The 26,791-nt window shown below is 44.8% G+C and overlaps 1 protein-coding gene across 1 annotated transcript in view; it reads left to right on the top strand.

Annotated features, from left to right (window-relative positions):
- FREM3 (FRAS1 related extracellular matrix 3) overlaps nt 1-26,791 on the top strand; it is a 142,317-nt gene that overhangs the window by 102,937 nt on the left and 12,589 nt on the right. Inside the window, exons 11-20 of the mRNA XM_060246706.1 lie at nt 622-804; nt 1,209-1,339; nt 4,286-4,444; nt 6,245-6,548; nt 9,670-9,801; nt 11,309-11,640; nt 15,714-15,906; nt 23,071-23,175; nt 24,213-24,340; nt 25,854-25,988. Coding sequence (XP_060102689.1) covers nt 622-804; nt 1,209-1,339; nt 4,286-4,444; nt 6,245-6,548; nt 9,670-9,801; nt 11,309-11,640; nt 15,714-15,906; nt 23,071-23,175; nt 24,213-24,340; nt 25,854-25,988 — 1,802 coding nt within the window. The remainder of the gene's footprint in view (nt 1-621; nt 805-1,208; nt 1,340-4,285; nt 4,445-6,244; nt 6,549-9,669; nt 9,802-11,308; nt 11,641-15,713; nt 15,907-23,070; nt 23,176-24,212; nt 24,341-25,853; nt 25,989-26,791) is intronic.

Consider the following 26,791-nt stretch of genomic DNA (forward strand, 5'->3'; position numbering starts at 1 on the left):
AATAGGATGTGGGTTGTAGATCTAATCAGAAGACTAAAAACAGAACTGAAACAAAACATAAGTATTAACATAACAATGATGCAAAATTACATTATAGGCCTGCTACATATTTTAATAGAACAGAAATTAAAACAAGAAGAGAGATGAGGAAAAGTGCTCTTAGCTCTTAAGAAATCAGAATAAACTAGTAACTGTTGCTTAATTTTTTAAAGGGGAAGAAGTTTAACTGGCAAGGGGGGAAGATGAAATAAAACATAAATTAAAAGGGAGGAAATATAATTGAAATCTGGGTGAAGATGAAATAAAACATAAATTAAAAGAGAAGAATTATAATTGAACCCAAATTAATCAGCACTAAGTAGGGTTGTCAGACCTTCAGGCCAGGTTCCCCTGCTTCCATGTCCCTTTGCTTGTCACTGCTTTGGTGGGAGAAAACTTATAGGGGTTAATGGATTATTAATTTCTAAATTAAGAAATGTATCCATTTTGGATTAAGAGACACAGTGTATATATTCCCTGTATGAAATTCCCTGAATAATTCCATAGACTTTTACATTAAACAATGGCAAGGAATTACTTTATTGTCAAAGAGGAGAGAGTGACTTTTGAGTTCTCTTGCAGAACCAGTTATTAAGTTTTCTGAAATCAAATACAACATTCAAGAACCTCAAGAGGCTGGAGAGATTGCAGTAGTAAAGATCCCTATCTTGCGTCTGGGGGACAGTTCCAAAGTTTCTATTGTGAGAATTCATACTAAAGATGGTTCAGCTATATCTGGAGAAGACTATAATCCGATGTCTGAAGGTAAGACAATCCTGTGAATTTTTGGAAAGCAGTGGACAGTACTAGTGTCTGACATAATAAAATTAGATAGGGAAGAGTTGCTATGTGCTACTGCAACTGGCTGTGGATGCAAAATCTTGGATGCTGACATAATACTTTTACAGTGTCATGACCTGAACTTATAATTGCGTATTCATTTATTTAAAACAAAGAAATGGTATTTTGTTTCAACCATTTAAAATCAACAACATGCAAGGTAAAAATACATTTCATCTTACTGTAATTTTCTTGGCATTTTTGAATTTGCCTTTCTGCCCATTTAGTTACTCATGGTAAGTTTGGCACCAATTGTAAGAAGCGAGTCTGTTGTTCTTTAGATCTCAGCTGAAGTCACCTATTGATGGACAAAACCTACTCTGTTTCAGACACTGAATTCAAAGAAGGAGAAAGAGAACACTTTGTTGAAGTTGAAGTTTTGTATGATGGAGTGAGAGAAATGAGAGAAGCATTTACAGTACACCTGAAACCTGATGAAAATATGGTAGCTGAGACACAGGTAAGAATTGATGCATCTGTTAATGGTGGATACAGGTAGAATTAAGAAACAAAAGCTGTGTAACACCATTTATTTTGGGATCTGCCTAGATCTAGTGTGACCATTGGCCTTATCACCATCTGAAAGTCTGCATAAAATCTGTGGATGTCTAAACTGTATACATGATCAGAGATCTGTACAATGCAAGGTTCTTGATCACAAGCCTACAGAGAGCTAGCATGTAGTGGTTAAGAGCAACAGACTCTAATCTGGAGATCTGGATTTGATTCTGAACTCGTCCAGTAAAGCCAGCTGGGTAACCTTGGATCAGTCACAGTGCTTTCAAAGCGCTCACAGCCCAATAAATGTTTAGCTCACTACCTAGTGCTGAATAATGCTGGAGGAGCTAGAACTTCAGGCTGCCAGACGATGTTAGGATCTTCAGGTTGCCAGACGATGTCAGGATCTCATATTACACACAATGCCATATGATAATTATTAATTATTACAAGCCTACATATGTACACACACTGTATACCCTTGGGCTTTGGCCAGACCTTCAAGTGATTTTATGGAAGTCAAGCAATTAGGTCAATAAACACTTCCCATCCATGCATTTATATCTCTAAATATGTTGTACAGGGCAATTTCACACAGATGGTGTGCTCAGCTATGGCTTCTTGGTAGCACTGATGTTTTTGGAAGTATCCATATGAGTATTGTCTTCTGCACATTCTGCTTCTGTGTTTTTCCCTGCTTTGCTGCAATATTTCCTAAACCTGTTTTAGTACAGTCTTTTGGGAAAGATAGAAAAGTTTATTTGGGGTCCATGTGGATGGGAAGATGGAGAGTTTTACAGATCTCAGCCACATTGGTGATATTGTCCTTACCTCTGCGTCCACAGCTACCATTTCTCCCACACCCCAACATTACAGAGGACTTGGGGGAGGGCTTTAATTAATACATTTCTGCAATATATCATTAAAATGTTTTTGTATTATAGTGATCTAGCAATCAATCAATCAACATTTTATTTATATCCCGCCCTCCCCGCCGAAGCAGGCTCAGGGCGGCTAACAACATCAAATACAATAGATTATACAATAAGTATTTAAAAACAGTATCTAGCTTTAAAACAGTCTAATTTAAAAATTTTAAAATTAACATTCTGGTGCTATTTCCAATAAGCATGATGGCGAAAATCACTTAGGTGAGTCCCTCTGTCATTTAATTGGTAAAGGCCATCCCAAAAAGGATGGTCTTGCAGGCCCTGCGGAACTGTTCAAGGTTCCGCAGGGCCCGCACTTCTTCCGGGAGCTGGTTCCATAGGTGTGGAGCTACGATAGAGAAGGCCCGCATACGAGTACTCTGCAGTTTTGCCTCCTTCGGCCCGGGGTGGTCAGTTGGTTCTTCCCTGCTGACCTCAGTGCTCTCTGGGGTTCATATGGGGAAAGACGGTCCCTCAGGTAGGCAGGTCCTCAGGTAGCACTTCCTGTTTGTTTGTTATAAAAGCCCAGAGAGGAGGGGAGATGAGGGAAAGGCATGCTAGGGAAATTATTTGTATCCAATAGTTCCTTTCTGGTGAGTAGAAGTGTTAGAGAAAGGCCTGCTTGCATTAGGGAAAATCCTCACTAGCCATATGAAGGCCTAGGAAAAAGTTGGAAAAAAGTCCCATTCACATGACATTTCTTTGGTTTTTCTAATAAAAATTTGAAGGGGGATAATTAAAAAAGCCCTCTGAAATATTTGTTCTTTTGGAATGAATGAAATCCCTTTTAGGACAAAGCCTTCCATCCTTCCAAGGTCAGTCAAATGAGTACCCAGCTTGCTGAGGGAAAAGTGTAGATGACTGGGGAAGGCAATGGCAAACCACCCCATAAAAAGTCTGCTGTGAAAACGTTGTGAAAGCACTGTCACCCCAGAGTCAGAAATGACTGGTGCTTGCACAGAGGACCTTTCCTTTCCTTGACTCACTCATAATGTGTAATATGAACTTTTTAATGTAAGGCAATCTACAGAATTAAATAAGGATAATTTCTGTGCATGCTGCAGACATATGCAATATATTTTGAAGTATTGTTTGAATGATTTTGTGCTTCACTGTGTATTATGATACACTATTGACTGTTATTCACTGTTAGGAAGTCACTATTGCAGGGGTGGCCAACAGTAGCTCTCCAGGTGTTTTTTGGCTACAACTCCCATCAGCCCCAGCCAGCATGGTTGATGGCTGGGGCTGATGGGCGTTGTAGGCAAAAAACATCTGTAGAGCTACCATTGGCCACCCCTGCATTGAATATTGTATTCAAACATGCTGTTCTTTTTATTTAATCCAAAATTTATTTTCCATTTTCAGTTTATGTTTGTTTCTACCTCTTAAATGGAAAAAAGCTAAGAAACATGCACTAAGATAGCATAAGGCGCAGAGGTTTGCAGTGCTAGTGCTCTGTTTCCCTCACACACACAAAAAAAGTATTGGCAGAAAGTACAATTTTATATGCTTGCAAAATCATGAATCATATATTTTATGTTGGTGACACAATAAAATAATTTAAGGCTTGGTTGGAAAGTATGTATTTCATATATTTCAATTTTTCTCAATGTTTCTGTCCCCTCTTTCCCTCTCTGAATTTTTTCCATTCCTTCAAAATTTTCAAAAATGTATATTTCAGCTTAGAGGGAGGAAGCCATTAGATCTACTCTTATATTCTATATGATATCTGAGTCTGTTTAACCTCTATGCAGCTTTTAAAAGATGTGCTTTTCAAATGAATGTAGAGCACCAAAGAAAGTGCACTCATATGCAGATAGGCATAGAGTTGGAACATTGTATTCTGGTAATGTTTGTGCATAAAGTAATTTAAGAATATACTTTGTCATAAATTAAACACTTTCTACAAGAGATCTTCATATAGAACACTTTTGGATTTCCTTTCAGTCAGAACCCTTTTTCTGTCCTTAATGCAGATGAACAAAGCCATTGTGTTCATTGAAGAAATGGACAGTGTGGCAGATGTGACTTTCCCAGCTGTGCCTCAGGTTGTGTCTCTTCTGCTGTATGATGACACTGCTAAAATCAAGGGAAGTCCTCAGCCTCCAACTGGGTACCCTGTTGTGTGTGTAACGGTAAGACCTATTCCTTCCAGCTCTTCTTCAGACTTATAATTTCCAGAGGTCTCTTCCTAGCTGGAAATGAATTTGATAGGATCTGTAAGCAATCTAGTAAGACAATTAAGGCAGAAAGTTTGAGATTCATTACCTTGAATTACATATCCAGTGTAATAACTACTAACATTTATAATTTATATTGTATTCATCATTTTCAAATTTTGTGCTCTTTGTTCTTCATGTCTTCACAATAACACTGTGAAATAAGTTACAGTTCTACCCATTTTACAGATGGGTGCAGTGGATAAACTGAGGCTGAAAACCTGACACATATCACGCTGATCCAAATTCAGCTTTTAACAGTGTTTCCTATTTGGTACTCCAGCAATTTTCCAGCAGTGCTATGCACTTCTGTCCTGTTGACTTTTTAGTTAGCTATTACATGGTGTGGTTTGATCCAGGTGGGCAGCCATGTTGGTGTGAAGCAATAGAACAAAGTTGTACTCCAGTAACACCTTTAAATTAACAAAGTTTTATTGAGAGTGTAAGCTTTCTTTTGTTTGATAGTCTAGTGAAGTGTGCTTTTAGCACATGAAAGCTTGCACTCTCAGTAAAACTTTGTTGGTCTTAAAGTGCTACTGGACTCCAGCTTTGTTTTATGGTGTGGTTTGCATATTCAAGACAGCTGTTTTTCCTGCCAAATGCCTGGGGAACATTCAAGCCAGTGTAAATTTGTGACAGGAAAACAAATAATCTTTTTGCCTGTTCTAAAGCAACACACTGACTACTAAACTACCAGGCTATATTGGGAAGGTTATTCTCTTCATTAATCAGTCTCTATAGGTTAAAAGCCCTCTGACTGAAGTCAGAAGTTTATTTATTTCAGGTGTAGAGTAAAAACTTTGTATCCCAGCCAAAGATCACTCATGTTTATCTTTTAAGATAAACAGTAGTTTGTTTATTTAAACAGTCTTGAAATGAGTAAATAGGAAAGAATCCCAATAATACAAAAACAGTTGCATATGCAAATGTAATCAGAAAGACATACCTGCCATCCCTTATCCTATTTTATCTATTTTAAAATTAAACCATTTCTGAGATTCTTATCAAAGCAATTTCAGAAAGATTAGATAATCTCACACAGCCCACATCTGAGAAATTCAGATAGTTTATTTGGGTGTGGCTATCTTTATATAGGCCCCATTATGTGAAACTCACATGAGTCTTTCAAAACCATTTAATTCATTTCCTTTGATTCTGTGAGGTTAGTATTTTCACAAGATTTATTTATAGGTAAGTCTTCAATGATTTATAATTTAAGGATATAACATTTGCTGAAATGGTAAAAATAAATGCTCAAGCCTCCTTTGTTCAGTTGCATACCATTATCAGTCATGAGGCTGTGACAAACTCATGAGTCTTTCCACAATATTCTTTTTTTAATATGCCATTTACTTAATTTCTCAGTAAAATAGGTGTCCATAATAGAAAACAAAATACAAGAAAATATTATTATATATTAATAATTGGGGGAGGGGGGACACAATTAGTCCAGTGGGACCTTTAAGACTCACAGGGTTTAATTCTGGATATAAATTTTCATGGGCACAAAAGTTTATACTCAGAATTAAACTTTGCTGGTCTTAAAGGTGCCACTGCACTTGAACTTTGTTCTGTTGGTTCAGACCAACCCAGCTACCCACCTGGATCTACCTTCATGGGTGGAAAAAACCTTACTCTTACCATGTGTTCTCAATTGTTGACTTAACTGGAGTAGACTGAGCTATAATCAAATTGTGTGTATCTATCAAACATCAGGCGTGTAACCCCAAATACTCAGACTATGACAAGACTGGATCTATCTGTGCTGCTGAAAACATCAATGACACACTGACTTTGTATCGCTGGCTTGTCAGTGCTCCAAGTGGCAGTGATGGTGTTACCAGCCCCATGCGCGAAGTGGACTCCAACACTTTCTTCACCAACACCAAATCAATTGCCTTAGACTCTATATACTTCCAAGCTGGTTCAAGGGTTCAATGTGCAGCGCGTGCTGTCAACACCAATGGAGATGTGGGCTTAGAATTGCTGAGTCTGATTTACACAGTAAACAAGGAAGAAGGTAAGGGGCAAAATGTTTCATGTACATTTAATCAAATCAAGTGGCTCCTGTCATGTTGAAAGAGCAGTTGGCACTAAACACCTGTGCCCTGTCAGAGAGCTCTGCTTCCACAGAAAGGCAAGCATAATTTCATTACCATATCACACTTGCCATTTTGCCAGCCAAGGCTAGATGTAGTGAGAAGATAAATTACATTTTTGTGCTAGCAAAGTAAACTGCAACAATGAATGCCTGTTTCTGCTCTTGGTTCACAGCAAAGGTGGGCAGAATTCCGTAATACTTACATATTAAATCCTAGAGTGCCATTAGAACTTCTCTAAACTTTAGTAAACCCATGAACATAACAAGAAGTGGATATTACAGGTTTATAAACCAGGTGGTGCCTTTGGAATTGTGTGTGTGTATGTATAAAATCTAACACTCATAGTTAAGAAGAAATATGTAAAAATAAGAAGCATGCTTATTTCTGCTCACCAGATTTGAAGAAGACCTCAGCCTCCATCTATAAATCATTGGGTATGGTTGAGCTATAAAATAATTTGGAATGATTGTCTTATCCAAAGTTGAAAATCCAGTTGCCCATGATTATAACTGTGCAACAATAGTGCAGTATTCAGTGATGTTTGGATGCAGTCCTGGAGCAACAATTTGAGACTTAAAGCCTGGTCCATACAGTATCAACAAGGCTGACAAAGGGAGCATTGACTCTTGAAAGCTCATAGCCCAAAGATCTTGCTTTGCTCAAATCTAGCTGTTCTACTGCAGACCAACATGGCTGTCCTCTGAAACAAGGCTTTTGTATCACTTACTATGTACATTCACTTCCTAGTACCATCCAACTACATAAAAAAGATCCGGAAGGATTGTGGAGATTAGTGCTATTGTGTGTATGGATACTGAAACAGAAATGGGGTGGTGTGGCATGTAGACACCCATCTTTCTCTACGACATGTTTAGTGCTTGAATCTCAGAATGCACACTGTGTAGATTCTTGAACACTATATGATTTACAATTCTTTTGCCAGAAATCAGGACAAAGGAGCCTCTGATTTCATACAGCAGCTCCTATGAGTTACCTGATCTTGTAGATATCCTTTGGCTTTTGTGGTGTCTGTTGTACATGCAGTCTTCCTGAGGAGGAGATAAATGTTCCCTTTTTCCTGTTGTTGAACAGTAGGGTGGGTGGTCCTCAGTTAGGTGGAAGGGGTTCTGCCAATACTGCTTCATGTAAACTGGGACAGTGTCTATTTCTATTTATTTAAAACATTTTTATGCTGCCTTTCCACCTAACTCATTGGTCTCTGAGACGGCAAAACAATCTTTACTTTTTCTTTTACTTCTTACAGTTTTTAAAACCTAAGCCATAAACAGCAAACCCTCATCCCATGGAAGGAGAATTTAAAAGTTAGTTATGTAACTTAACAACAGCTGCCTGAAATATTGCCACAACCAGAGAAAGAGAGTTATGATTGAATAATGGGGCAATCAATTCAGCTGTTGCTTCTGAAAAATTAGGACAATCAAAAAATATGTGGTCAACAGTCAATCTTGTTGCTGCCACAGTCGCAGAATCTATCTGAATATTCAGCCAATTCTACACTAGACATTTAATCCTGGTTCTTCAGCCCTGTCCCCAAACTGACATTCTGCCAGGGGTGGAATTCTAGCAGGAGCTCCTTTGCATATTGCTCCTTTGCTTACAGTGCTCTTTTTTGTAAGCTTTTGGAGGATTGGCTCCATCAGGGGTGTGTGGCCTAACATGCAAAGGAGCTCCTGCTAGAATTCCACCCCTGCAATCTACAATTGAATCATGGAATCACAGAAACCAGCTCTCAGAGTTTATGATTCTATTATTCTAATTTTCCTGATGAAGGTAGAACATTCAGGCACACTAGCATAAAAAACCCTTCTATACTTTGGAATAGTTAATTCAGAAAATTTGGCATTTTTATTGGAGGGAGATTGCCAACTGAGAAGGATGAGCACACTGTGGGCTCTGATCAGAATGCTCTTGTAATCGAAGTCCCTAAGAAGTCTTCTAGTGAGCTGGACAGTTTTTTACTACTCATTATTTCCATTGAATCCTGGGTGATACAAGTGGCAAAACAATCAAAACTTTAAAGCAAGCTTTTTTAAAAATACTAAAGCAGTTTTTTTAAAAAACATTGAAATGCAGGGTCAGTGAGGGAATGCAAAACAAAATAGGGAACTCTTCACCTGCTGGCAGAAGACAATAATAGAAGGGGGACAGATAAATCTCCCCGGTGGGGGTGTGCATTTGGCTAAATCCAAGCCAACCCCCCCCCCTCTCCCGAAAATATCTTATCAGTATTTTTCGGGTATCATTTCAGCCAGATAGCCATTTCTGAAATCCAAAATGGCCAAATCCTGAAAATCCATTCAGGATTTTTGGGTCCACTGAATAAAGACATTTAAAGGGATCACTTTAAATGTCTTTTCCCTTTAAATGTCTTTAAATGTCTTTTCCAAGCCATAAACTCCACATTTAAAAGGCTCACAGCCCCTTCTGGATATAATGGAGCCACAAAAAAATGGGATTTTCTGAATATTTCCAGAATCCAACTACCATACTGGTATTGGGATTCAGGAATATTGGGAAATACCATTTTTTTTAGTTCCGTATACCTAAACCTGAAAAATACTGGGGTTTCTTAAAAAATATACATACTGGCTTTTTTATACAAAGCCAGTTTGATGTAGTGGTTAAGAGTGCAGACTATTATCTGGGACAACCAGGTTTGATTCCCCATTTCTCCACTTGCAGCTTCTGGAATGGCCTTGGGTCAGCCATAGCACTTGCAGAACTGTCCTTGAAAGGGCAGCTTCTGTGAGAGCTCTCTCAGCCCCACCTATGGTGGGGTGTCTGTTGTGGGGGAGGAAGGTAAAGGAGTTTGTAAGCCTCTCTGAGACTCTGAAATTCAGAGTGACAGGCGGAGTATAAATCCAGTATCATCTTCATCTTCTTTTCAGAGCATATAATGTAAAGCATAGGATGCCATGTGCTGTCAGGTGATTCTGTTGTTCCTACAAAGAAAGCCATGCCAGAATTGCATGCATTTGTTGTCATTCCTGCCATTCACATTTGTTCTTTTCCCTGTAGGTCTTTGCCAGCCTCGCATACCAGGAACGGTTGGAGCAGAGCCTTTCTCAGCCAAAATACGCTACACAGGTCCTGATGATCCTGACTACCCCAATCTGATCAAATTAACAGTTACAATGCCTCATATGGATGGTAAGTGCTGGACATGTGTCTTTAATTAGATTTTGCACGGTTACACTGATGTAGGGAAGACAGAAGAGATGCCAGCTCAGATGCAGTTTTCAACACGGACTTGCTCTTTTCTTGTTCCACCTCCTTTCAGTTGCACAGAATCGGGTGCAGAACATGGTTTGATTTTCTGCAATGTTGTTACTTGCATATATTCTCATTTTATTGTTTGCTGTTCATGGTGCAATTTTGTTTTTGAACCCTGGTCTCAAGAGCCTGTGTTGTTATAGAGGATTATAAAATTAGTTAAATAAATACATTACTTTAAACAAAGGGTTTTTGTGTGTGTGCAAGACTGTGTGCACACCTGGAAGTCGTGTTGACCTCTGGTGACTCACCCCTACTGGGGGCCTGGAGGATATTCAGAGAAGTGGCTGAATAAAACCTGCCCCTGCCCTCTCTACTTGGTATTTCAAGGAGGCCTCCCATTGAAGTACTAACCAGAGTTGATCCTTCTGAGATCTGATGAGCTTGGACTTGCCTGTCCCAATCCAGGTCATAAGAGCATAAGAGAAGCCATGTTGGATCAGGCCAATGGCCCATCCAGTCCAACACTCTGTATCACACAGTGGCCAAATATGTATGTGTATGTGTGTGTGTATATATATATACACACACACATACACACACAGTGGCTAATAGCCACTGATGGACCTCTGCTCCATATTTTTATCCAATCCCCTCTTGAAGCTGGCTATGCTTGTAGCCGCCACCACCTCCTGTGGCAGTGAATTCCACATGTTAATCACCCTTTGGGTGACGAAGTACTTCCTTTTATCTGTTCTAACCTGACTGCTCAGCAATTTCATTGAATGCCCACAAGTTCTTGTATTGTGAGAAAGGGAGAAAAGGTCAGGGCACTTTGGACAGTTTTGTGGCACTGTAATGACTTCCCACATTTATTGTGACATGAGATTTTGTGAGCCAGAGACCACTTTGTCAGATGCAAAATAAAGTATGCTAGGGTCACAAAAGCATATTATATTTAAAATTGATTTGTCTTTAAAGTGCTGCAAGACTGTGTTGCTTTGGCTGTTATAAATGAACATAGCTACCCCTCTAGGATTGTGTAATTGCTTAGTTAATGGAGTGATGTGTAAAGAATAAAGGATAGATCCTACAGATGGAAGGGGGATGACTTTTGTGGCATTTTCAAATCCTCCATCATGCTGTTCTAAGGGTCCTCTGATGCCCAAGAACAGCATTTAAGGGGGTATTTGGGGCTGCAGCAGTCCCATTATGGCTGGGATAAACAGTGCTTGGGAGAATCAGCCTCTTCAAATGGCACCTCAACCATGAACTTGCTAGTTAGTCTTATGCAGGCTGCAGTTCTCTCCTCAGCATTATCCCCCACTCCATCAGCTATTGGAAGAATTACTGAGGCAGTGTACATGAAGTAATCTAAAAGCAAAATATGGGTGCTAACTGGTTATTGTTATTGCATTAAACTGAACTGATGGTGTGCTTTCAGGAATGTTGCCAGTTATTTCAACCAGACCTTTGACCAACTTTGAGCTGACACTCAGCCCTGATGGCACTCGAGTAGGCAATCACAAATGCTCCAATTTGTTGGATTATAATGAGATCCAGACAAAATATGGCTTCATCACAGACAACACCAAAAATCCAGAAGTGATTGGAGAAACTTCACCCTACCAGTATAGCAGTGCTGTACGGTCTGCTAAGACTTTGCGTTTCTACCGTAATCTCAACCTGGAGGCCTGCCTGTGGGAATTTAACAGCTACTATGACATGTCCGAGCTGCTGACAGACTGCAGCAGTTCCATTGGCACAGATGGTCAGGTATGTTCCATGGATGAGAAGCAATCTGACTCAAATAAAAGAAAACAAAGCTGTAGTTGCATGCTTAGAAAGTCATGGAAGCCAGTGAATATCATGGGCCATCTACTATCACTCCACTGTTGGTTTGAAATGGACTCAGTTAAAATAGACTGAAAAGAAATTGTATTATTTCTGAGATTTTCCAAAGCTCACCAGGGCTTCACTATACCTGCAATGACATCCCTGCAATCCCTTAACTCTTCTTGAGTATATCCCATTTTTCTCAAATCTTATCTAGTGGTAGCATTCTATGCAATGGAGGACTGGTAAGATGGCTTCCATTATGCCCAGGAACATTGCAGCAACAACAGCTTAGGCTACAGGACCACTGAGAAGTGGAGTTTCAAAAAGGTCCTGATGGCTTGGAAACTCTGGGAAGCTACATTTTCAAGAGTACTGAGGACAGGATATCAAGGATGATATCCAGATTGCTGCTGTGGCAGTGTTCTTGGGGATAACGGAGGCCCTGGCACTAGTCCTCCTTGTCTCTGCCTCTGCCACAAGCATTTCCAAGAAAAGGATGAAAATAGTAACAACAATCTGGAAATGTACCTGTGCCAGAGAAGTTACAACTGAGGATCTGCATGAGGAGAACGAACTGTAGGATTGGGTGAGGGGAACTTAAGTAGCTTGGTCCATTATTCAGCAGTTTGTACCTGATAAAGAAATCAGGGACTGAATTTGCATCAAGGCAGACACAGCCTTTTAGAAAGAGAAAACAGGTGATTGACAAAACTTGTCTGTTTTTAGCTGGTGTGTTCCCAACAGGTTTCATTCCCAGCTTAATCTTGGCACTGCTCCACTGATTAGTAAAAGCTGTCATAAAAATGACATTACATCTTGTTTTAAAATCAACAGTTCTTTCAAAACTGTTGGCAAGGCAATATTAAGATAATAGCAAACTCACTTGTGCAGTCATGTAGTTTCATATCACACAGCTATTTCCTCCACATTTAACATTCCAAGTATTTGCAGTTCTTCACCTGACATAATGCTTCTATAGGTTAGTTGTTTAGTGGTTTTCAACTATGCATTTTAGCTACAGCCACACACACCTTTCCTCTCTCTCTTCTCTGTGCCCAGGTACTTTCAGATCAATATGCAAGTGGCTGGGGTTTGAACTGTGAAATTGCCTAACAACCTTCGGTGGTTTCCTCTCATTGTGGGTTCTGTTTCATATACAATTAAATTAATCAAAAGCTTACTGGGAGCAAAATGTGGTGCCCATTGGAAGCTTGTTGTTTAACATTCATGATAACATCTTTCAAACTCTAAATGTCAGATAGACATATGCTGAATCACTGGGGCTTTTTTATTTGCTTCTCTGAAGAATAGCACTCTGCACCATGCTACGAGCTTTTAAATATCTTCATATGAGTTTTTAAAAATCATAATAAAAGCACACACAGGCACAGGCTACATTAGGAATGACTAGTAAACATATGTGCACCTACATATAAATAGAGCTTTTGGGATTGTGGTGTAGTACAGTATTACATTTTTCTTACAATAAATATATTACTACGACATTATATGTCTTAATTCCTTAGTATGCAGATCATGCAGATCAAAACTACACAAATGGTGGGACTCAGTGACAGAGCGTCTGCTTGGCTTGCAGAAGTTCCTGCATTCAGTCTCCCATGTCTTCATTTAAAAGGATTAAGCAATAGATCAGGGGTGGCCAGCGGTAGCTCTCCAGATGTTTTTTGCCTACAATTCCCATCAGCCCCAGCCAGCATGACTGATGGCTGGGGCTGATGGGAGTTGTAGGCAAAAAACATCTGGAGAGCTACCGCTGGCCAACCTTGCAATAAATGATGTGACAGGCCTCTGCCTAAGACTTTGGAGAGTCACTGCCAGTCTGAGTAGATAATACTGACTTAGATGGTCTAATTCAGTGTAAGGTAGTTTCATGTGGGGTCCAGGAACTGGTTAGAATTTTCTGTGAAATACCCAGAATTCTTTAAAAATCAGTGTGTGTAAAAATCCAAACCAAACAGCCAATGTTGTTGGTTGCCAAAGGTACAGACATCACATTTTAAAAAATTCAGAATGGTAACCAAGATTTCACAAGACTACCTTGTATAATTTTTAGCTACTATTTTGGGTCCTTAGGCAACCCAACTCTGGGCAGCTCCACATTTTGTATGGCAAATGTGCTTGCTGTGTGTACATTAGTGCTTTTAACACTTGTCACAGAGTCAAGACACAGAAATTCAGATTCCAATTTATAATATTGCAAGCTGGGAGCAGTTGACCCTGGAGTTTGATTTTAATCAGTTTTAATCAGTTGTTTTTAAGACTGGATAATGCTTATTGTTTAGATTCTTAAACAGCTTGAAGTAGGAGTTTGTGGAGCTTGGATGTGGCCTATATCTTAAACTCTCACCGTATCTGTAATCAGTTCTGAAAGGAAATGGGGCAGGGGAGACTTAAACAACTCTCAGGAACTATCTGTGTTATGTTTGGAAAACAGCTTTTGTTGAACAAGAGCTTCGTCTTTACCTTTCACTTCCAGAAAGTTGGACTGAAATGCACCGGAGGTCCCAAATGAATGTGAGATTGTTAGTATCTACTTAATCCTATAATAGAGATTTTGCTGTAATCCCAGATTACTGTACACTTTGGGATGACTGTCAAATTAATTCTAGGATATTTTGTCCTTTGCCAGAGTTGTGTCTTCCAAGCCACAGGAGTGCCTGCCTGGATTTGGCCTGCATTTCATTCTCTCACACTTCAGTACAAGCTGTAACTCTCTTTGGAAGGCCTCAAAGAAGAATTCTAATCACAGCTAGTAAAAATTGTTCAGGAGCCAACATGTTCCACCCCCCCCCCAAGAAACGCCTTCTGTCAAGTTGAAAATAAGTAAGGGAGGATGAGATTTAATACCATTCCTAGAATGGCTGTAAAATTAAGGCCCTTTCTGCATTTGTGTTTACTATGGCTCTCTCCTCACACTTCCATCACTTTAAAAACTTGCTTCTATATTCACTCGTGCACTTACCTCACTCTCCCATCGGATTTTTTAAATTCCTTCTGCATACATTCTCTGTAGTTTCCAAAAATGGTTTTTCAGAGGAGTATTTCCCTCTCCTCCTTTTAGTTCTCTTGCAAACCTTTAAAAGCAGACACATTTCCTCAGACTTTTCCTTCCCCCCTCCCCTGACAGGTTAGTTGGTCTCTCCTTATTGGTTAGTTTTGAACTAGGCATGTATTTTGAAATAGGAGATTAGGAAAGTAATTGCCTTTGTCTGATTTGTTTGCAGGAGTGGCCAGTTAGCTCAGTTTGTTAAGATGCAGTGCTATTGACTGCAAGGTTTTTAGTTGGATTCCCCATTTGAGCAATTTTGTATTTGGGAGAAAAAAGGGTTTCCTTTAAAATTGACTCTGACCACAAACATTTCAAACATGAGGATAATGATGCAGAACTTACTTTGGGACAGCAGCAGCCTGTTTTGTTTTTAAAAAGTCTGGTCCATCTCAACATCTCATCTTCCCCTTTTGTCATCTCATTTCTAAATAACAGTGGGGGGGGGGGGCTCAGGCTGCAAAGCATTGATGTCTCCACCTCCCCCCTCAAGAACTGCCTCCTCTCCAACCAAGTGGTCAGCATCTCTTCTTACTAAAGTTTTAAAGTAGTGCCTGCTAGTGATTTTTTTTCTCCAGCTATCCCAGATTAGTGTTAAACTCCTTGACTACTGATAAAGTACAGGGGAAAGAACACTAATGGTGACCCCACAGTAAATTCAGCTGGAAGAATCTCCTATTTCAAAAGACATGGCAAATGCAAAACTAATCAATCAGGAGAGATCAGCCCCACAACACTAGCTAAATTTTCTCATGTGTATGCAGAATATATACACCACAATTCTCAATAGAAATCAGAGAGAAAAAGATGCAGAGTGCAGGCACAGCATTTGAAGTAAACCCCAACCGACTCGACTTTATTGGAAATTAAAAGTAAGCTGTGTATGTAGAAAGGGCCTAACTGTTCAGATCCAGTTTGAACCAAATGTCGTTACATGTTACAGGTGTTAAATCTGGTGCAGTCATATGTGACTCTTCGAGTGCCCCTCTATGTCTCCTATGTCTTCCACTCACCTGCTGCTGTAGGTGGCTGGCAGCACTTTGACCTGCAGTCTGAACTGAGACTCACCTTTGTATATGACACTGCCATCTTGTGGAAGGATGGCATTGGAAGCCCCCCAGAAGCAGAACTCCAAGGTAAAATTGTGTCAGCCTTCTTATTTTATTTTGCAATTGCTCCTTAGCTGTTTCAAGAAAACAGGACACATGTTGTGTAACTAAAGTGAGGCACACCCTCACTTTTAGAAACAGACAGAGGTGTGGAAAACTGTGTGTTCTTTTTTTAAAGTCGCAAGACTCACAATCTTGTTACTTTTACAGGACTGTTTTCTAATCTGTCTGTAAGATTTTATCAAGAATACATTTCATTAACACCCCCTCCCCATACAGTCAATAGTGGAGTCTGTTTAAAACAAAAGCAAAGGGAATGGTTGTGTTTCAAAAGGGAAAAGTCCTCTGATGATACTCTCAATAGTGCGTGCTTTAGACCACATAGTACTCAGCAGGCCCAGTGCTGGCCTTTCCAGCACCCCAGGTCGAAAGCAGGCCCCTGCCCCCTTTGAAGCAGGGGGTGGGAGGGCCATGCGGAGTGTGGGGGGAAGCATCTTTGGTTGGGTGGTAGTGGGCTATGCGTGTTCCCCGCCAGCATTCCACGTGGCCCTCTTGCCCCTTGCTTCAAAGGGAGCCAGCTGGCTCCCTTTGAAGCAAGGGATGGGAAGGCCACGGACTGCCTGGCGGGGAGCGTCTTTGGCTGGGTGACGGCAAGCTGTGCATTGTCACGGCTGGGGCCGGGTCAGGCAAAGTCCAGAGGCAGTCCGAGGTCTGTAGCCAGTAAGCAGGAGGGTCCGAGGCGCCAAATCCGAATCACTGTAGAAGTATCGCAGGTCTGAGGTCCAGAAGCCGAGGTCAGGGAGTCCAGAAGTCCAAAGCCAAAGTCAGGGAGTCAGGAACCAAAGTCAAGCCGGAGTGGATGCTAGAATGTCAGGGAGATGACTAGTTGCTTCCACAAAGCTTCCTCCCAAAGCCCACAGCTATATAGCCCTCTGCTGGCTGTTGCCCGTTTGGGCTAATTGCTGGCTCAGGGAGGCAGCCAGGATCCTGTTACCACTTAAGCATCCTTGCTCTTAGAAGGGCCAGAATCCTCTCAGAACTCAGGGCTCAGGGAGCGTCTTGCTTGTGAGCGTGCCGCCCTCCTCCGATCCCTGAGGTCCTGCCGGAGGCGGTCACGCACACGAGCCACCCGAGAGGGCGAGGCAGGGGGGCTGGGATCTTCTCCAGCAGGAGGCAGGGGCACTGGTGCAGGTGGCAGGGGCACAGTTTCCTCATCAGACTCAACTTCCTCTGAAGGGTCCCCAGCACCCATGACACTATCCCCCCCCCCAGGGCCCCCCTCCGTCGAGGGACCTGGAAGGTCGGGGTGGTCGTTGTGGAACTGGTGCACCAAGTCCGGGGCATGAAGATTGTCCTCGGGCTCCCAAGACCGGTCTTCTGGGCCGTATCCCTCCCAGTCCACCAGGTACTGGAGGCCTCCACGATGGTACCGGGAGTCCAGGATCTGGCGCACCTCATATTCTTCCTCGTCATCCACCAACACTGGTGGTGGCGGCGGTGGGGAAGGAGTCCGAGCTGGGTCAGGGGGTGCAGCCGGAACAAGGAGGGAGCGATGAAACACGGGGTGAATGCGGAGGTGGGGTGGCAACTGGAGCCTGAAGGCGACGGGGTTTATTTGTTCAACGACGGGGTAGGGTCCAATGAACCGTGCATCCAGCTTGTGAGACCGACCAGGCCGGCGCAGGTAGCGAGTTGAGAGCCACACCTGATCCCCCGGCTGCACTGGAGGGCCTTCTTGCCTCTTTCGGTCCGCAGCCCGTTTATATGCCTCCTTGGCTTGCTGTAGCTGCTCTCGGAGCAAGTCTTGGCTGGCACGGAGTTCTTGCAGGTAGGCATCGACGGCGGGGACATTCGTGGGTGGTAGGATCGCTGGGAAGAACCGAGGGTGGTACCCGTAGGTTGCAGCAAACGGGGTCATTTGGGTGGATGAATGGACCGCGTTGTTGTGTGCAAACTCCGCTAGGGGCAATAGAGTGGTCCAGTCATCCTGCTGGTAACAGGTGTAACAGTGGAGATATTGCTCTAGCGTGGCATTGGTGCGCTCTGTCTGGCCATCTGTCTGTGGGTGGTAGGCCGAGGACAGGTGCACTCGAGTACCCAGGCTGGAATGGAGGGCTTGCCAGAACCGAGAGGAGAACTGAGGGCCCCGATCGGAGATCAGATGGGCTGGGAGTCCATGCAGACGAAAGATGTGTTGCAGGTAAAGCTGGGCCGTCTCCTGAGCTGTGGGGAGTTTCGGGCACGGAACAAAGTGGGCCATCTTGGTAAATAGGTCGACGACCACCCAGATACAAGTCTGACCCTTGGAGCGTGGAAGTTCCGTGATGAAGTCCATCGAGATGGTATCCCAGGGTCCTGAAGATGTGGGCAAGGGCTGCAGCAACCCTGAGGGTTTGGCTGGGATGTCTTTGGCCCGTCGGCAGACGTCACAGGAGCTGACATAGCGGGCAACATCAGCGCGAACTCGTGGCCACCAGAATTCCCTTGTCAGCAAGTGGGTGGTCTTATGCTGTCCAAAGTGCCCGGCGGGTAACGAGTCGTGGGTCAGGCGTAGCACTTCTGCCCGCAAGGGCCCGGGCGGCACATAGAGGCGTTCGCGGTGTAGCAAGAGGCCGCCTCGAGTCGTGAACTCCCCTGTTGGGTCATCTTGGAGAGCCTGGAGGTGTTGCTGGACCCAGGGATCATTGGCCTGGCTAGCCCGAATGTCCTCCACGAGTGCTGGTGAAGTGGAGGTGGCTGCAAATACTGAGGGCGGCAGGATTGGAGCAGCGGGCGCGGTCTCAGTTGAGGCAGGGGCGTATTCCGGTTTCCGGGAGAGCGCGTCTGCTTTCCGGTTCTGGGTATGGGGGATGTAGGAGATCCGGAAGTCGAAGCGAGAGAAGAATAGGGACCACCGGATCTGGCGCTGGTTGAGACGGCGGGTGGTCTGGAGGTGTTCCAAGTTCCGGTGATCGGTGAGCACTTGAACAGGGTGGCGAGCCCCTTCGAGGTAATGTCGCCAAACCTCAAACGCCGCCTTGATCGCGAGCAACTCCCTCTCCCAGATGGTATAGTTCCTCTCTGCAGCAGTGAGCTGCCGCGAGTAATAGGCGCAGGGCTGTAGTGGCTGGGACGGCTCCTCGCGCTGGGACAGCACTGCTCCCAGGGCCACGTTGGAGGCATCAGCTTCCACCGTAAAGGGAAGCTGGGGGTCGGGGTATCTCAGGAGTGGCCCGGTGGCAAAGCGAGTCTTCAGGGTGGAGAAGGCGTTATCGGCCTCTGGGGACCAGTGGAAGGGTTCTTTGGGGCGGAGTAGTTGAGTCAGGGGTGTGGTCAGGGATGCGTAGGCCGGGATGAATTGCCGATAGTAGTTGGCAAAACCGAGGAACCGCTGCAGGTCTTTGCGATTCTGAGGAGCCTGCCAGGTCAGGACCGCTTCTACTTTTTTCGGGTCCATGAGGATCCCCTGCGGTGACACGATGTGCCCAAGGAACTCGACGGAGCGCAGGTCGAAGTCGCACTTCTCCAGCTTGGCGTAGAGACCATGGGCTCGTAGGCGCTGCAGGACCTGGCGGACGTGCTCGGCGTGCTGGGCAGGATTGCGGGAGTAAATTAGGATGTCATCTAGGTATATGATCGCGAAGCGGTCGAGCAGGTCCCGGAATATGTCATTCATGAACCTCTGGAAGACAGCGGGGGCATTGGTCAGTCCGAAGGGCATTACCAGGTGCTCGTACTGCCCGTATCGGGTCCCAAACGCGGTCTTCCATTCGTCTCCGGGCCGTATGCGCACCAAATTGTACGCTCCACGGAGGTCCAGCTTGGTGTAGATTTGGGCCCCCTTTAGGCGATCCAAGAGTTCAGGGATCAGTGGTAGAGGGTACCGGTCGCGGATGGTGATCTTGTTCAGGGCCCGGTAGTCATTGCACAGCCGGAGCTCCCCACTTTTCTTCTTCACGAAGAGCACTGGAGCAGATAGGGGAGAGGTTGAGGGTCGGATGAATCCGCGTTTCAGGTTCTTGTCCAGGAAGTCTCGCAGAGCTGCCAACTCCGGCTCCGACATTGGGTACAGACGCCCCACCGGGAGTGGTGCCCCAGGTACCAAATCAATGGCACAGTCGTAGGGCCGGTGAGGGGGAAGCTGATCAGCTCCTGTCTCTTCGAAGACATCAGCAAAGTCCACATACTTCTGAGGGAGCTGAGGACCACCACTCGGGATGCCAGCTGCTAGAGTGGTGGGAGGAGTCAGATGGGGGCATGGGTCTCGGAAGCGTAGTTCCTGCTGGGCCCAGTCCACGATGGGGTTGTGCAGCTTCAGCCAGGAAAGGCCTAGAATCAGCGGGAAGCGAGGCATGCGGGCGACATCAAACCGCAGCTGTTCTTGGTGCTGCTGGACGTGGAAGGTGATGGGACAGGTCTCCTGGGTGACGGGGCCAGAACGGAGGAGGCGCCCGTCAATAGCCTCCACCAGCGACGGAATCCCTTTTGTCTGCACAGGGATCTGGTGCTGCTTCACAAAGGCGGCATCTATAAAACAGTGGGCCGCTCCCGAGTCCAGCATGGCATACACGAACAGCCAGCGTTCGTCAGGCAGACGGAGTTTGACTGGTAGCAGGAATGGCCCTGGGGTATCAGCCCGCTGTTCGGAGGACCCAGCTAGTCGCCCCAGGCTGGGGGGTCCACTTACGCCTGGGGCTGCCCTTTTGGCGGCGGTGGCAGCGAAGGTCCAGGTATCCGATGCTTAGCAGGGCAGCCAGAGGCATAGTGGCCTGCCGTGCCACAGTAGAGGCACAGATTCTGCGTGCGGCGTCTGGTCTTTTCCTCTGGGGTCAGGCGGGGTCGAGCAGCTCCAAGCTGCATAGGCTCGTCCTTGGTGCTGGTACTAGCTGGGGACGGGCGAGGAGCCAGGTAGCACGGCGCAGGGAGCTGGCGCCCTCTGGTCTTGGCTTGGCGGCGACTTTCCAGGCGGCTATCAATGCGGAGGCAGAGGGTGATAAGTTCTTGGAGCGTGGGTGGCTGCTCCACCCTGGCCAGTTCATCCAGGACCTCCTCTGCCAACCCCTCAGTAAACTGGTCCATCTGGGCAGCCTCATTCCACGCCAAGTCCTGGGTCAGGAGCTTGAATTCAGTGGCATATTGAGCCACCGAGGAGTTGCCTTGTTTCAGTGCCCTGATCTTCCGGTTAGCTGTGGCTGCTTGGACTGGGTTTGAGAAAGCAGCAGACAGGTGGGCCTCAAACCCCTGGTAATCAGTCAGTAGGGGAGAGGACGCGACCAGTAAGGGTGTGGCCCATTTGGCCGCCTGCCCCTTTAACAGACTGATGACGAAACACACCTTGGTTTTGTCATTGAGGAAGTCCCGTGCTCTCAGTTCAAAGTACAGCCGACACTGTGCTAGGAAGGCAGGAAATTCTTCCACGGCACCCCCAAATCTGTCAGGTGGGGGAACTGGGCACTTGGCTGGAGCACTGGCCGCAGGTTGTTGCTGCAAGTGCACTACTGCCTGTGTTAGCTGCTGTACCTGGGCTTGGAGCGCAGCCAGTAGTTCTGTGGTTTCACTTGCTTCAGCATCCATCCTGTGGAGTGGGTGTTTGTCGGTGGAAGCAATCTGTCACGGCTGGGGCCGGGTCAGGCAAAGTCCAGAGGCAGTCCGAGGTCTGTAGCCAGTAAGCAGGAGGGTCCGAGGCGCCAAATCCGAATCACTGTAGAAGTATCGCAGGTCTGAGGTCCAGAAGCCGAGGTCAGGGAGTCCAGAAGTCCAAAGCCAAAGTCAGGGAGTCAGGAACCAAAGTCAAGCCGGAGTGGATGCTAGAATGTCAGGGAGATGACTAGTTGCTTCCACAAAGCTTCCTCCCAAAGCCCACAGCTATATAGCCCTCTGCTGGCTGTTGCCCGTTTGGGCTAATTGCTGGCTCAGGGAGGCAGCCAGGATCCTGTTACCACTTAAGCATCCTTGCTCTTAGAAGGGCCAGAATCCTCTCAGAACTCAGGGCTCAGGGAGCGTCTTGCTTGTGAGCGTGCCGCCCTCCTCCGATCCCTGAGGTCCTGCCGGAGGCGGTCACGCACACGAGCCACCCGAGAGGGCGAGGCAGGGGGGCTGGGATCTTCTCCAGCAGGAGGCAGGGGCACTGGTGCAGGTGGCAGGGGCACAGTTTCCTCATCAGACTCAACTTCCTCTGAAGGGTCCCCAGCACCCATGACATGCATGCTCCCCGCCAGTGCTCCGCACAGCCCTCCTGCTCCCTGCTTCAAAGGAAGCCAGCTGGCTCCCTTTGAAGCAAGGGATGGGAAGGCCGCGGAGTGCCTGGCGGGGAGTGTCTTTGGCTGGGCGACGGCAGGCTGTGCATGCTCCCCGCCAGTGCTCCGCACAGCCCTCCTGCTCCCTGCTTCAAAGGAAGCCAGCTGGCTCCCTTTGAAGCAAGGGATGGGAGGGCCACGGAGTGCTGGCGGGGAGCATCTTTGGCTGGGCGGAGGTGGCGGCAGTAGTGGGCTGTGCACGCTCCCCGCCAGCGCTCCGTGTGGCCCTCCCACCCCTGCTTCAAAGGGAGCCAGCTGGCTCCCTTTGAAGCAGGGGGCAGGAGGGCCGCGCAGAGTGCTGGCGGGGAGTGTGGCTGTGCGGAGGTGGTGGCGGCAACCCCAGAAGAGCGCCCCGAAGAGCCGATGCCCTAGGCAGCTGCCAAATGTTGTCTAGTGGACACACCTGCTCTGGTACTCAGGGTGGGTCAAGCTATTCTGCCCTCACAGAGTGTTTTGCCACCTCTTCCTGTGCCACCTCCAGCTGCTTCCAAAATGCCTATGAAACCTCCTCTAGATAAATAAACTAATATTGCATCCATGTGGAAGCGGTAGCAGCACAGATCTGTGAGACAATCACAACCATGAGACACCTCTATCACCTCCTTATACATCACTGCCCACCACCATTTGTGGCATCCCATGAAGGCATTTGGGTGGTAAACTGGCTCTTCTTAGTGCCCTTTACTTATGAATTGTATCAGGACAATGGAAGAAAATCTGGTTAAGAAAAAACTAATCTCATTTTTGCAATGAACAACAGATTTGGAAATATATCACTTCAGTTTCTATTACACAAATGAAGTCTAACTGACAAGCAGAAAATTCTGATGTAGCAGCTCACATTTTAAAATGCTGAAAACAGCAAAAATATCTAAATGCTTCTTGATTAATAATAGTGATTTTTATTTGCCCCTAGGCTCCCTCTACCCCACCAGCATGCAAATCAATGATGAAGGGCGTCTGGTAGTGTATTTCAGGACTGAGATTCGGTTCAGGGGGCAATTTGTAATGTCCCACCCAGGTAACAACCAACTTTTTAATTTCTTTCTCCAACAATCCTCAGTAGCACAGTTGGTTCTTGATAGCAGACTTTATCAAAGAGACTGTGTCAGTGCAGTTAAAAGATAAATATTTCTTTATAGAAATGTTTTTGCCAGGGCTTTTTTTTTGTAGCAGGAACTCCTTTGCATATTAGGCCACACAACCCTGATGTAACCAATCCTCAAAGAGCTTACAGGGCTCTTATTATAGGGCCTACTGTAAGCTCTTGGAGGGTTGGCTACATCAGGGGTGTTGCCTAATATGCAAAGGAGTTCCTGCTACAAAAAAAGCCCTGGTTTTTGCTTTGTCTTGGATAACATCAGTTGAAGAGTTGTTACCATGTAGTGGTCAAGAGAACCTGAGCTACAAAGCAGGAATTCCCCAGCATTGTTCATGTTTCTCCTAGGAACTTGGTGCTCTGAGGCAAGATGTTCTCACCTCCCGCACCTGCAAACATCGTTGAAAGGGACTGTAAAGTTTAATGGGATTGAAGGAGATGGCCCAAAACAGTTGCATGGCAGAGAGCGCCTTCGTACTGTGCAGGTGTTTTCCTGGCTGTTTTTGCAGTTCAAGGGGTCTGTAAAAGACAGCCTGAAACAGCTGTCTTCTGCAAAGAGACTGCACAAGATAGCCTGAAACATCTGAGTAGCAGGAAGCGCCTCCTGCTGCTCAGCTGTATTTGTGGCTTTTCCTGGGACAGAAAGCAAGGGTTTAAAGGGATTCAGAATACTTTAAACCCCTGCTTTCTGCTCCATCCATGAGCCTTCACAAACTGCGTTAAAAGTTCATGGAAGTTTATGACAGTGGACCTGTCATGAACTTCTGCTCACAAATTATGAAAAGGGCAATATTTGTGGTGAATTTTGTATTATGGTTCGGTGCATGCTCATTCCTAATTGTTGTAAAGATTTCAAGATAGCATTTGTACAGTGCTTTCCAGTCTTCAAAATGCTTCACGTATGTTGTATTACTATTTACTATTCATCCCTCAGTAAATTGTGGTTGTTGCTTTGGCAGGAACATCTCTGTCTTCAATGGTGATGTCTTCCGATCACCCTGGCCTCACATTCACACTCAGCCTTTCTCAAAGTGAGCAAACTTTCCACCAGCCTATGCAGCAATGGAAATTCATTTCAGATTATGCTGTAAGTGTAGATGTGCAATTTTATAGTGCTTTTCAATATACATAATGGTTTACAACAGACATTAGTTAAACAGAGGGATTATGAGTTGCTCAGGACCAATGCAGCTGCCTGTGTGTTTTGTCAAGACCACCCATAGATGATCAGATTTTTGAAGATCAGCCCTTCATACGAAACTAAGCACAACATCCGGTGATCCGGAAGAAAGTTCTGCCCAATTTACAAATTGCCTTTTGATGGGTAAAGTCATTAAAGGTGACTTCACATGGGTTGTCAGTTCTTTAAAAGTTTTATGGATGACTTGTCATCTGACTTTTAGTAGATTACATTTAAATAAATGTGATGGTCACTCAATGTTTAGTAAAGGAGGGGGTCTTTGGATGATACCAAAAGAAATGTATAGTTCCTGCTGAGCTTGAGCTAGAAAAAGTTCAGATTTGGAATACTACACATAATCCATTCTGAATTGTTTTCAGTACTCAACAGTATTGTGGAAGATTCCTATTCAATAGCTGTTTCAGCACTGATTTCAAGTGACAGCTTTTGTTATCTATTCTTATGGTGAGAGGGAAAGCCTCAATTATTCTTCTTAACCATTTTAAAGCTAATTTCTGAATAAATAATTTCTGGATTGTAGGAATTAGAGAATTTTAGTTTTATTTGTACCCTGCTTTTCAGACTATTGTCTACCAAGGTCGCCCACCTCAGACAAGAGTCTTAAATCTTACAGACTAAAAAGATGAAACCTGCAAGAGAGGGAGAATAGAGAGAAAATGCAAACAAAGGAAATCTATTGGACAGTGTCAGTGTTTGTCTCCAGTTGGGGCCAAGCAGATCTTCCCTTCCTTGAGAGAAAGGCCCTGGCTCTGTCATCAGAAGCAAAACCCAGGGTTTTCTTAAAAAGGTAAAGGTAGTCCCCTGTGCAAGCAGCAAGTCATTACACATCATGGCATTTTCTTGGCAGACTGTACTGGGGAAGGCAATGGCAAACCACCCCATAAAAAGTCTGCCGTGAAAACGTTGTGAAAACGTGATCCCAGAGTTGAAAATGACTGGTGCTTGCACAGGGGACCTTTCTTTTCCTTCCTTTCCTTGCCATTGCTTTCCCTCCAGCAAGCTGGGCACTCATTTTACCAACCTCAGAAGGATGGAAGGCTGAGTCAACCTTGAGCTGGCTACTCGAACCCAGCTTCCTCCGGGATCGAACTCATGTTGGGAGCAGAGCTTGGACTGCAGTACTGCAGCTTACCACTCTGTGCCATGGGGCTTCTTACCCTTATACAATTTTTAACAAGTCGGTCAGGTATGGACTTCAGATTACCAATACCCTGATATAAATTTAGCTCCTAAACTGGCACTGCTAATTTTAAAGGGAGGATGCAAATATAGGCAAATCAGAAGTGAAGCCTGAGGCAATATTGTGCCAAACACTGAAAAGTATTCTCCTTGTTGCTTTTAACAGAAGCAGTTCTTGTACAGAAAATTCATACTCTGATTGTGTTGCCCCCTTTTCTAGGTACGTGATTATTCTGGTACTTACACTGTAAAACTTATCCCTTGTACTGCCGCACCCAGCCAGGAATATACGCAGCCTGTCATCTGTAGCCCACGGGAACCAATCACCTTTGATCTCGATATCAGGTTTCAGCAGGTAAAACATTTCATGTGCTCAGCTAACAAAGTATTTTGACTTTACTTAACTGGCACATTGCATACACTCCCCTTGATAATTACATTGAGCTTAATTGCTTGTTTGTGTAGATCATTTCCAACAGGGGCTGAGTTGGTTTTACATGTAGCCCTTTCCCACTTATTTTGAAGAACTGATGACAAATATTTTAAAATCCTGTCCATTCAGGTTGGAGGGGGGGGGATGTTGTTTGTTTTTTAAACAGCAAATCAGCCTAGATGTTTAAATTATCTTTGAGGCTGTGTCAAAACAGCAGCTTGCCACAGACTGACATGTAGCTTCCACCGAAAACTGTGGACCTGCATACCTCTCCCCATATCATTTGGGCATACTCAACTGTGTTGGGACATCGTCACGCTATTTGATTTCATTTATGTCCCACCTTGCTCTCCAACAGAGGCCCAGAGCAGTTTGCCCTTTCTCCATTTTATCCTCACAACAACCCTGTGAGGTAGGTTAAGAGCGTGGGGACAATCTTAAGGAGGTCTACCTAAAACTAAATTCCACTTTATTCAAAGAGGCTGACTTCCAGGAAGTCTTTAAGATTGTAGCATGTGTCACTGACCCAAGGTCACCCAGCAAGCTTTCATAGCAGAGTGGCATTCAAACCTAGATGTTCAAGATTCTAGTCTTATCTCTCCAGCGACTCCACCACACTGGTTCTGTTACGTTATGCCTCTTCTCCTGCCTGTCATCTGCTGGTGAGGATAAGGAAAGACACAAGAAAGTGTGCCTGAACAGTATGAGTGAGGGGAAAGAACACA

This window comes from Heteronotia binoei, chromosome 9, assembly GCF_032191835.1.
Source record: "Heteronotia binoei isolate CCM8104 ecotype False Entrance Well chromosome 9, APGP_CSIRO_Hbin_v1, whole genome shotgun sequence".
NCBI classification, from domain to species: Eukaryota; Metazoa; Chordata; class Lepidosauria; order Squamata; family Gekkonidae; genus Heteronotia; species Heteronotia binoei.